General features: G+C 41.9%; 1 protein-coding gene across 1 annotated transcript in view; it reads left to right on the top strand.

Moving 5' to 3' along the window:
* Positions 1 to 9,236, top strand: part of SUSD5 (sushi domain containing 5) — a 39,876-nt gene extending 30,640 nt beyond the window's left edge. The window contains exons 3-4 of the mRNA XM_011961629.1: positions 7,746 to 7,934; positions 9,160 to 9,236. Coding sequence (XP_011817019.1) covers positions 7,746 to 7,934; positions 9,160 to 9,236 — 266 coding nt within the window. The remainder of the gene's footprint in view (positions 1 to 7,745; positions 7,935 to 9,159) is intronic.
* Positions 9,237 to 12,722: the final 3,486 nt, after the last annotated feature.

Below are 12,722 nucleotides of genomic sequence, written 5' to 3'. Positions count from 1 at the left end.
TTGCAGTGAGCCAAGATCACGCCACTGCACTCCAGCCTGGGCGACAGAGCGAGACTCTTTCTCAAAAAAAAAAAAAAAAAAAAAAAGTAAACGGATGGAGAAAGATATACCATGCTAACACTAATCAAAATAAAGTGGGAGTAGCTATACTAGTTTTAGACAGAGCAGACTTTGGATCAAGAAAAGTTATCAGGGATAAAGAGAAGAATTATGTAATGGTAAAAAGGGCAATAGTCTAAGAAGACATAACCATCTTTAATGTATATGTGCCTAACAATGGATGCCAAAATACATGAAGAAAAACTGATAGAACTGCAAGGAGAAATAGATGAATTCACTGTTGTAGTTGGAGATTTAAACACCCTTCTGTCAGAAATGGACAGATCTGGCAGGCAGATCAGCAATCACATAGTTGAACTTGACAGCCCCATTAGTTAAGTAGATATAATTGACATATTTAGACCACTTCATCCAACAACAGCTGATTACACGTTCTTCTCACATGGAACATTTGCTACGATCGACCACATCCTGGGCCATAAAACACAAATTAACAAATTTTAAAGAATAGGAATATGACATCTGCTCTCAGACCACAGTGGAATTAAGGTAGAAAACAATAACCGAACGATAGGTGGAAAATCCCAAAGTCCTTGGAGATTAAACAACACATTTTTAAATAATGCGTGGGTCAAAGAAGATATCTCAAGAGAATTTTAAAATATTTTTAACCACATGAAAATGAAAATACTTTTCAAAAGTTGTGAGAAGCAGTGCTTAGAGGCAAACTTATAGCAGTGAATACATATGTTAGAAAAAAAGAAAAATCTAAAATCAGTAATCTTAGCCTCCACTTTAGAAAACTCAAAAAAGAAGAGCAAGTTATATCTAAATTAAACAGAAGAAAAGAAATACAGTATTCATTGCCTAACAGCAGGGATACATTCTGAGAAATGCATTGTAGGTGATTTTGTCATTGTGTGAACATCGTAGAGTGCACTTACACAAACCTAGACAGTACAGCCTGCTATGCACCTAGGCAATGGTACAGCCTATTGTTCCTTGGCTACAAACCTGTACAGTGTGTTACTGGACTGAATTCTGTAGGCAGTTGTAACACAATGGTAGGTACTTGTGTATCTAAACAGAAAATGTACAGTAAAAATATACTGTAGAAGGTAAAACAAACAAAAAAAATGGGCCAGGCACAGTAACTCATGCCTGTGATCCCAGCACTTTGGGAAGCCGAGAGAGGAGAATCATTTGAGCCCACGTGTTTGAGACCAGCCTGGGCAACATAAGGAGATCCCGTCTTTCCAACGGGGGAAAATATATCTAGGCAGGGTGGCATATGCTCTTGGTCTCAGCTACACAGGAGGATTGCTTGAGAGTCCAAGAGTTCAGGGCTGCAGTAAGCCACGATCATGTCACTGCAAAGGAGATCCCGTCTTTCCAACGGGGGAAAATATATCTAGGCAGGGTGGCATATGCTCTTGGTCTCAGCTACACAGGAGGATTGCTTGAGAGTCCAAGAGTTCAGGGCTGCAGTAAGCCACGATCATGTCACTGCATTCCAGCCTGGGCAACAGAGTGAGATTTTATCTCAGATCTCCCCACCCCCAAAACAAAAACCAAACAAATGTAAAAAAAAAAAAAAGATGAAAATGATACATCTATATAGGGCACTTACCATGCATGGCGCTTGCAGCACTGGACGTTGCCATGGGTGAGTCAGTGAATGAATGGTCAGTGAATGTGAAGGCCTAGGACATTACTGTATACTACTGTAGACTTTATAAACCCTGTACACTTAGACTACACTAAATTTATGAAAATATTTTTTCATCAGTAATAAATTAGCTTTAGTTTACTGTAACTTTTTTACTTTATAATTTTTAATTTTTTAAAACTTGACTTTTTTGTAATAATAGAGCTTAAAACAAAAACACATTGTACAATTGTACAAACATATTTTCTTTATATCCTTATTCTATAAGATTTTTATTTTTTAAATTTATGATTATTATGATTATTATTATTATTTGCTGGGTGTGCTGGCTCATGCCTGCAACCCCAGCACTTTGGGAGGCCTGAGGCAGGAGGATCTCTTGAGGCCAGGAGTTAAAGAACAACCTGGGCAACATAGTAACACCCCATGTCTACAAAAAGAAAAAAATTTTTTTGAGGCAAAGTCTCGCTCCATCACTGAGGCAACCTCATCTCATTGCAACCTCTGCCTCCTGGGTTCAAGCTATTCTCCTGCCTCAGCCTCCTCAGTCAGTGAGATTACAGGTGTGCACCACCACGCCCGGATAATTTTTTTTGCATTTTTAGTATAAAAAGTTATTTTAGGGTTTCACCATGTTGGCCAGGCTGGTCTTTGACTCCTGACCTTAAGTGATCCATCTGCTTTGGCCTCCCAAAGTGTTGGGATTACAGGTGTAAGCCACTGCACCTGGCCAAAAAGAATTTTTTTAATTAGTTGGGCACAGTTGCATGTGCCTATAGTCCCAACTACTCAGGAAACTGGGGCAAGAGGATCACTTGAGCCCAGGAGTTCAAGGTTACAGTGAGCCGTGATCATGCCACTGCACTCCAACCTGAGTGACAGAGCAAGACCATGTCTCAAAAAAAATTTTTTTAACTTTTTAAACTTTATTGTTAAAAACCAAGACACAAACATGCACATTAGCCTAGGCTTACACAGGGTTAGGATCACCATCATCGCTGTTTGACACCTTCACATCGTGTCCCAGTAAAAAGTCTTCAGGGACAGTAACACACATGGAGCTGTCATCTCCTATTATAACAATGCCTTCTCTGGAATATCTCTTGAAGGATCTGCCTGAGGCTGCTTTAGTTAACTTTTTAAAAATAAGTAGTAGTACACTCTAAAATAATGACTAAAGTATAGAATAGTAAATATGTAAACCAGTAACATAGTCATTTAGTATCATAATTATTTTGTACTGTACATAATTTTATGTGCTATACTTTTATACAGTTGGCAGTGCAATAGGTTTGTTTACACTAGCATCACCACAAACACATAAATAATACATTGCTCTATGGTTTTACAATGGCTACATCATTAGGTGTTAAAAATTTTTCAGCTCCATTATAATCTTACGAGACTACCCTCATATATTCAGTTCCTCCTTGACCAAAATGTCGTTATGTGGTGCATGACTGTAATAAAAATTAGAGTGGAAATCAGTAAAATTACAAACATAAAATCAATAAAATCAATGGAACAAAAAGTTGGTTTTTTGAAACCATAACCATTTTGAAACTGATAAGCCTGTAGCCAGGCTATGAGAGAAGATGCAAATTACTAATATTGAAAATGAAACCCCAAAGCAAGCTGTAAAACCTAGAAATATTATTCTAACCTTCTCCCACCTTTCTGTGTATCACCTAGTCAGAAAGAAATAACTTGACCTACCTTATTTGGTAATAGGTCGTAAGACCTATGTTCCGGAGGAGTTCTGCCTATATCGCGGAGAAAAGAATGCCACACAGAGAGGCCAACAAAAAGCTCAACAAACAAACCTTGCTGGGTTTCCCCCTTTAGTATATTACCATTTGATCATACACCTTTTGTCCAATCACATTTCTACACAGCTGTCCATTCTTCGTTGAATCTAAACATAAAATCAGTTTTCCCTGGTTCTTTGGGTATTTATTTCTGAAGGCTCATAGGTCACATAAAACTTTGATTAAACAATTGGTTATGCTTTTTCAAAAAAATTAGAGGGGACATCATTACAGATCCTATGGACATTAAGAGGAAAGTAAAGGAGTATTCTGAACAACTCTATGCTCACAAATCTGATAACCTAGAGTAAATCGTCCATTACGGAGAAGAAATGGACAATCTGAACAGGCCTATAGCTATTAAATAAATAAATTGAATCAATAACTAATTACTTTCCAAAGAAAGCACCAAGCCCAGAGGGTTTACTAGTGGATTCTGCCAAACATTTAAGGCAGAAATTATGCCAATTCTCTACAATCTTTTCCAGAAGTTAGCAGAAGAAATACTTTCTAAACCGTTCTATGAGGCTAGTATTACCCTAACACCAAAAACAAAGACATTACCAAAAAAACTACAGACCGGGCCAGGCGTGGTGGCTCACACCTGTAATCCCAGCACTTTGGGAGGCTGAGGCAGGCAAGTCAGGAGATCGAGACCGTCGTGGTTAACACAGTGAAACCCCGTCTCTACTAAAAAGACAAAAAACTAGCCGGGTGTGATAACAGGCGCCAGTAGTCCCAGCTACTTGGGAGGCTGAGGCAGAGAAATGGCGTGAACCCGGGAGATGGAGCTTGCAGTGAGTTGAGATTGCGCCACTGCACTCCAGCCTAGGTGACAGAGGAGACTCCGTCTCAAAAAAAAACAAACAAAAAGACAAACTACAGACCAATGTATCTCACGAACATAGATGCAAATATCTTCAACAAAATATTAGCAAATAAAATTCAACAATGTACACAAAGATGTGTACATCAAAACCAAGTGGTATTTATCCCAGGTGTGCAAGGCTAGTCTTCAAAATTAATATGGTCCATCACATCAAGAGGCTATGGAAGAAAAATCACATAATTATATTGATAGATGCAGAAAAAGCATTTGACAAAATCCAACACCCATTCATGATAAAAACTCCTAACAAACCAGGAATAGAGGGGAACTTCTTCAACTCAATAGAGAACATCTAAAAACAAAAACAAAAACAAAACTACAGCTAAAATCATGATTAAGGGTGAGAAACTTGAGGCTTTCTTGCTAAGATCAGAAACAAGGCAAGATGTCTCTTTTCACCACTGCTTTTCGGCATTGTACTGGAAATCCTAGCTCATACAATAAAATAAGAAAAGAAAATATAGATTGCAAAGGAACAACTGAAACTGTCTTTGTCTGCAGATAACATGATTGTCTATATAGAAAATCTGAAAGAATCAACAAAAAAGCTAGAACTAATAAGGAGTTATAGTAACAAACCTGCACGTTCTGCACATGTATTCCAGAGCTTAAAGTATAATTTTTTTAAAAAAAGCAATTATAGCAGGATTGCAAGATACAAGGTTAATGTACAAAAGTTAATCACTTTCCTGTGGACCAGCAATTAAATAGTGAAATTTTAAATTAAAAACACATTATCAGTTGGGTACAATGGCTCATGCCTATAATCCCAAGACTTTGGGAGGCCAAGGTGGGAGGATCACTTAAACCCAGGAGGTCGAGGCTGTGCTGCGCAGAGAGCCATGATCACACCACTGCACTCCAGCCTGGGCAACAGAGTGAGACCCTATCTCAAAAAAACAAAAAAGCCAAAAACACCACATTATCGTTTATATTAGCACCCCAAGAAAAAATGAAATTCTTAGGTATAAATCTAACAAATTATATCCAAGATCTATATATCTAGATGAAGAAAACTGTAAAACGTTGATGAAATATATCAAAGAAGAACTAAATAAATGGAGAAATAGTCTATGTTCATGGATTGTGAAATGTCAGTTTTTCCCAACTTGATCTATAGATTGACACATCCCAATAAAAATCCCAGCAAGTTACTTTTACGGATATTAACCCATTTACGCCTCGTGTTCCATTGTTGGAATGCTAAGCTTGTGGGAGTTATTTGTGTCCTACTGCTCTAGGTCGTTGCCAAGGTCTGATTTTTCACACACAAAAAATTTGCAACCTCTGGCATAAATGGGTTAACAAACAAAGTCTGTAGTTTATGTGGAGAGGTAATAGATCCAGAATAACCAACTAAATATTGAAGGAGGAGAACAAAGTCAGAGGGCTGAACCTGTTGGGCTTGAAGACGTCTATAAAGCTACAGCAGTCAAGATAGTGTGTTATTGGTGAAAGAGCTGAGAAATATCAAGGGATCAGAGTAGAGAGCCCAGTAATAGACCCACATAAATACAGTTGATTGATCTTTGACTAAGGAGAAAAGGCAATATAATGAAGCAAAGATAGTCTCTTTTACACAACTGCTGGAACAATTGGACATCCACATACAAAAACCATCACCTAGACACAGACCTTACACCCTTCACAAAAATTAACTTGAGAGGGACCATAGACCTAAATGTAAAACCCAAAACTATAAGACTGCTAGAAGTTACCATAGGAGAAAACCTAAATGACCTTGGGTATGGCAATGACTTCTTAGACTAAAGGCATGATGCATGAAAGAAATAGTTGATAAGCTGGGATTCATTACAAGTTAAAACTTCTGTTCCGTAAAAGACAATGTCTAGAGAATAAGATGGGTCACAGACTTGGGAAAATATTTGCAATCCAAAACACAAACCAACAAATGCTAGCAAGGATGTGGAGCAACAGGAACACTCATTCATTGCTGGCGGGAATGCAAAATGGTACAGCCATTTTGCCGTAGTTCTTACAAAACTAAACATACTCTTCCCATACAATCCAGCAGTCATGCTCTTTAGTATTTACCCAAATGAACCAGAAACTAACGTTCACACAAAAACCTGTAAATGGATGTATATAGCAGCTTTATTCATAGTTGCCAAAACTCGGAAGCAACCAAGATGTACTTCAGTAGGTGAACAGATAAACTGTGATACTTCCAGACAATGGAATAGTATTCATTGCTAAAAAGAAAGAGCTCTCAAGCCATAAGAAGACATGGGGGAGCTTTAATTGCATATTACTAAGTTGTAGAAGCCAATCTGAAAAGGTTACATACTATGATGCCAACTATGTGAGTTCTGGAAAAGGCAAACTATAGAGACAGCAAAAGGATCAACTGTTGCAATCTTTAGGGAGGAGGAAGGTATAAATAAGCAGAGCACAGAGGACTTTGGGGCAGTGAAACTATTCTGTATGGTACAATAACGGTGGACACGTGTCATTGTGCATTTGTCAAAGCCCACAGAATGTACAACACCAAGGTAAATTACGGACTTTGGGTGATAATGAGGTATCAGTGGAGTTTCATCAGTTGTCACAAATGGACCACTCTGGTGCAGAATGCTAATAGTGGGAGAAGTTGTGTGCGTGGAAGGGTCGGGGGTATAGGGAGCTCTCTGTACTATCTGCTCAGCTTTGATGTGAACCTAAGAAATAGTTTATCAACTTTTTTAAAGCAGGGTACTCAGTAATACATATGATATAAATCCCATTTATGTTTAAAAAACAGAAATATGTATTTATATATGTGTGTGTATATATATATATTTGTATATATAGGGTGTGTGTGTGTGTGTGCATGTGTGTGTGTGTAACTTTTGTATTTACCAAACTGATGACGTTGTTGCCGTTGGTGTTGAGGTTGTGAGCAGGGTGGTGGGGGGAAGGTACCCTCTGCTGTGCTCTGTAGTCTGTACCATTTAGCCTTTGTCAGAGTTCCTATTCACTTATCAAAATATGGCAAAAGGGAGCTTGCTTCTAGGTATGTATCTCCAGACACTCCTTTCAAGGAGACATCAGAAGGTAACATTGTTTGGCAGCTTAAAAATGCAAAGTTGTAGCACTTTCTGTCGCATTTATTCATGCAACAATTATTTTTGAGTGCCTCTTCTATTCCAGGCATTCTGCCAGGCCTTGGAGTTGCCAGGGTGACCAAGAAACAGCCCCTGTGATCACAGTTGAGGGTGCGGTGGGCGGCAGGGGAGAGTTGTGTTTTAAGTCTGTTTTCTCACAGGCTGAAAAAGTTCCGCACAGTTTGGAAAAGCTGACTATGATTCCTTCTCCTCAGAGAAGCCGTGTGGAGACCCACCTTCGTTCCCACACACCATCCTGCAGGGCCGCACCGGCTTGGAGATGGGGGATGAACTGCTGTACGTGTGCGCCCCAGGCCACATCACGGGCCGCCGGGAGACCGCCTTCACCTTGCTATGTAACAGCTGTGGGGAGTGGTATGGTCTGGTGCAGGCCTGCGGGAAAGGTAAGTAGCCCAGGGATGGGCCACCTTCGCGTACCCACGCAGTGCTGGCAGAGGGCTCCATGGCTGCTGGCTGCATGCGGTGGGCGCTTCTCCACCAAGGTGCCTTTGAAAAGAGGCTTTCAGACCTTTCTGCTGAGCTCTGGACCTAGCAACATCTCCACTTGGGGATTCCTGTAGCATTTCAAATGTGCAACTGAGCTTTTCATCTTCCATGCTGGGAGCAAAGGGTTAACAAGTTAAAATCCCCGCCGCTTCTCTAAGTACACAGTTGACCTTGAGTTAACTTTCTAGTGTATTTCCCTGGAAACCTGGTCAAGATGGAACATCAGCTGTGGTACAAAGCAGCATTTTTCTGGTGAAAATGACCCCCAGTTGGTAAACTGGGCTGGGAAGACTATTATGAATACATGTTAGGAAGCCCAGCTCTGTGCTGCTCTGAGGGTGGTGATTCTTGTATCTGAGCATGGCCTTTGTGGGGACCCTGAGAACTATTCTGTGGGTTGTTGCAAGACATTCGAACTCTTATGGGGCATGGGACTTCCAAGCATCATTGATCCACACCACACATATGAGTTCTGATCCACCTGAGCAATCTTGGGAGGAAGGCCGGGGTGGTGAGGGGTGGAGCAAGGAGACGAACTCCAAGACAGCTGTATGGAACTGCTGCAAGGGCTCTTCCCACGGATGAAACTTGCTTGCTGTTTCCCGGTGGCCTTGCTCTGCTCCCTGGCTTGGAGCTTTCTGAATGCCAGGTGTGACCTGTGGAGTCTGAATAGTTAGTTGAAACTAAAAAGAGTCCTAGTGGACACTGAGTCCCCCAAACCGGATCTGATTTCCGCAGATGTCCCCATTCCATCAACATCACATTTCTAGGAGTCCTAGTTTACTGCAGCCTCCTTAACCCCTGCTGCCCAGCCCCTGGGGAATTTTTCCAGCAGCAGAAATCACTGTGTCCAGCCACACCCAGTCCTGGCCTCCCCACCCCTACAGGGACGCAGCAGCCAGCAGGCGATTGGGACAGCCCCGTGGCTGACCTGGCTTGTGACTCCTATACCTTGGACCTCATGCCAGACCCTGAATTGTTCCCTGATCTCACAGTGCTCCTCTCACTCCAAGACTTTTTCAAGAACCCCCGCCCTGGCCTCCCATGACATGCAGGTACCAAGCGGAGGCTGGTTCTACAGAGGGAAATTACTCCGGCACCATGATGTTACTGAACTTCTAGGACAGTTTATCCCCGGAATGTCCTGCAGATCCCATGAGGGAACTCAGATGAGACCTAGGGCGCTGTCACGACTGTGAGAGTCATTCACGTTGTTGCCTGAAGCTGTGGTTTCACTGCTACTATAGTCTTCACTGGTATTTACTATCCACAATGTGAATACACCACTATTTATTTATTCAGTCAGCTGGTGGTGGACATTTTGCGGCTGTCACAAACTATGCTGCTATAATTGTCCTCAGCCTCCTTTGGTTCCCATGTGAACACATTTCAGTTGGTTCCTAGCAGTACAATTGATGCCCATGGAGTATGCGTGTGTTCACTGCAGCTGATGCTGCCAAAGTGTTCTCTAAAGTATTTGACCAGTCTGCTTTCCCATCAGCTGTGTCTGAGAGTCCTTGTCGTTCAGCACCTCATCAGCTTTTAGGACTGCCAGTCTGGTGATGGCTCTGTGGTGACTTGTAGTTGTAATATTCATTTCTCTAATAATAGTGAGGTCAAGCACTTATCACATGTTAATAGGGCATTAGAATTTCTTTGTGTAAAATGTCCAGGTACTTTTCCCATTTTTTCTAATTGATTTGAATTTGATGATTTACATATTATAGAATTTTTTACATGAAATATTCATAATTAATGTGCTGCAAGTATTTCCTCTCATTCTGTGGCTTATCTTTTCACACTTGCACTTTTTTTTTTTTTTTTTGAGACGGAGTCTCGCTCTGCCGCCCAGGCTGGAGTGCAGTGGCCAGATCTCAGCTCACTGCAAGCTCCGCTTCCCGGGTTCCCGCCATTCTCCTGCCTCAGCCTCCCGTGTAGCTGGGACTACAGGCGCCCGCCACCTCGCCCAGCTAGTTTTTTGTATTTTTTAGTAGAGACAGGGTTTCACCGTGTTAGCCAGGATGGTCTGGATCTCCTGACCTCGTGATCCGCCCGTCTCAGCCTCCCAAAGTGCTGGGATTACAGGCTTGAGCCACCACGCCCGGCCTGCACTGTCTTTTAATGAGTTGGTTTTGTTGTTTTCTATTTCACTACTTTTCAAATTCTTTGCGGACTCCTTTTTTTTTTTTTGAGACGGAGTCTCGCTCTGCCGCCCAGGCTGGAGTGCAGTGGCCCGATCTCGGCTCACTGCAAGCTCCGCCTCCCAGGTTCACACCATTCTCCTGCCTCAGCCTCCCGTGTAGCTGGGACTACAGGCGCCCGCCACCTCGCCCAGCTAGTTTTTTGTATTTTTTAGTAGAGACAGGGTTTCACCGTGTTAGCCAGGATGGTCTTGATCTCCTGACCTCATGATCCACCTGCCTCGGCCTCCCAAAGTGCTGGGATTACAGGTGTGAGCCACGGCACCCGGCCTCTTTGTGGACTCTTACCCATTTTTTCTAGTCATTAGCTGATTAAGACTTTAGTAAAATGCAATAAAAATGAATTAATATAAAATAAAAGATTCCAAATATAAATGCAATTTTTGTTGAATTAAATAGACATACCATTCCCCTGTCAAATTGTTGCAAAAGTTTTTTAAAACTTTCTGGGTGTTTCTACTTACCTTGTTGCATACCTAATAACAAGTTACAGACTGGGACAAGTGCTGAAAGCACAATTCGAGCAATCTTCTAGAACTTTCCTCATCTTTCTTCTGTTGCTGTTGCTGTTGCTTTGTGCCAGGCGGGAGCTACTTGCCAATTCTGATCATTCACCTGCCCAAGAAAATCAAGCATAAGCACCAAGCTTCCTGTTTGTCCCACATGTCGCCTTGAAGCAGGCACATACCCACCCTGAGTTGTTAACGTTCTGATGAGGTGCTGAAGTTGCACCATCTCATGAGTCACACCCACAGCCAAATGGGTTATTTGCCAGCTCTAGTCGAATGAGCACTAAATGCGGGTTTTGTGGGTCCAAAATGATTATTCCCACTGCAGTGCAGTTGTTAAAGCTTTAAGCTGCTGGGCAGGAATTCTGGTTTATACGCTTGAGCTGGATATACAGATTGTTACAGTGTCTGTGGATTTAACATTTAAGCTATCTATGTTATTGTAAGAAGAAAGAGAGAGAGAGAGAGAGAGAGAGTGTGTGTGTGTGTATGTCAAGAGTATCTTCACCAGATGAATTGCTTCAAATTGGAGAAAAGTGAACTTGGAGGAGTGGGTCAAACAAGGATTTGGGAATTGGACCCATCTGGGTTTGGATAATCACTCTTTGTTGTACTGGCTGATTGGACATTGATCCATTCATTCATTCCACATCCCAGCATTTGGCAGGATCCTAGGTGCTGTCTATACAAGTTGAGTAAATACTGTCTCAACCCTAAAGGAAATGCTAGTAAACTAGGTTCCTCAAAGACACAGAAAAGCAGTAGATGATGAGATAGAGATTGGAAAGTGAGGTGTCACAGAAGGTGACATTTTAGAGGAAGTGTGTTTCCAGATAGAGGAAGTGCTCAGTAAATCCAGAGGCTATAGAAAACAAGTAAATGAAAGCTAACATGTATGCATTGGCTTCACTGTGTGAAGGAGGTTCTGGCAGCCTTGTGTTTTCAGTGTATATGTGAGGGGCTGGGATGTACCGTAGCCACACTGCAGTGCATACAGGAATGAGATGCAGGGAGGAAGAAGGCCAAGGACAGACAACTCAGGTTCAAATTTCTGCTGCTCATGAAGAGGAATAGGGAAGACACAAAGGATAGAGCTGGAAGAAGATCAGAGGTCCAAAGAGGTTGTAGGGGTTTGTTTTGTTTGCTTGCTTGCTGTTGTTGTTTTTAAGGTGATTTCTTTTAAGATACTTTTTTAAAAAATTTCCTACAACAAGCGATTTGAGCTTATTTAAACAATGACAGAAAGGATGAGAAGAAGAGAAAACCGTTTACTTTCCTGAGCCTTAATTTGCCCATAGTAACCTTCCCCCCCACACCTTTTTTTTTAAGACAGTCTCTGTCTCTCTGTCTATGGCCCAGGCTGGAGTGCAGTGGCACAGTCTCGGCTCACTGCAACCTCTGCCTCCTGGGTTCAAGCAATTCTCCTGCCTCAGCCTCCCGAGTAGCTGGGATTACAGGCATGCGCCACCACGCTTGGCTAATTTTGTATTTTTAGTAGAGATGGGGTTTCACCATGTTGGCTAGGCTGGTCTTGAACTCCTGAGCTTAGGCAGTCCACCTGCCTCAGCCTCCCAAAGTGCTGGGATTACAGGTGTGAGCCACTGCCCATAGTACCCATATTTTAAAAATAGGTGCTAGTTATCACAGAGATACCTTAGAGATGAGGTTCCTGTGAATACATCATTTAGAACAGGACCTATGATATAGTATGGGGGTCAGTAAATGTTCATTCTCTTTCACTTGTATGCTGATCAATGAGACCATTCAGACCCTTTCACCTAAGGTATCTGAAGGGATTTGTGCATGACACCATGACACTGGCTGCTCGCTTCCTTGTGTATTATTAACTCTAGCCCCTGTTACCATGAATAACTAACGGCAGCCTGTGACTTCAACCGTCTGTTACTTGGGTGAGAAGTTAATCTCTGCCAGGAGGCTTCTCAGATTCTGGAGACCGGCAGCTGGTCTTTTTTTT

Source organism: Colobus angolensis, unplaced genomic scaffold, assembly GCF_000951035.1.
Source record: "Colobus angolensis palliatus isolate OR3802 unplaced genomic scaffold, Cang.pa_1.0 Scaffold56, whole genome shotgun sequence".
Taxonomy (NCBI): domain Eukaryota; kingdom Metazoa; phylum Chordata; class Mammalia; order Primates; family Cercopithecidae; genus Colobus; species Colobus angolensis.
Note: the sequence above shows the minus strand (reverse complement) of the source record. Positions and strands in the feature narration are given on the sequence as shown.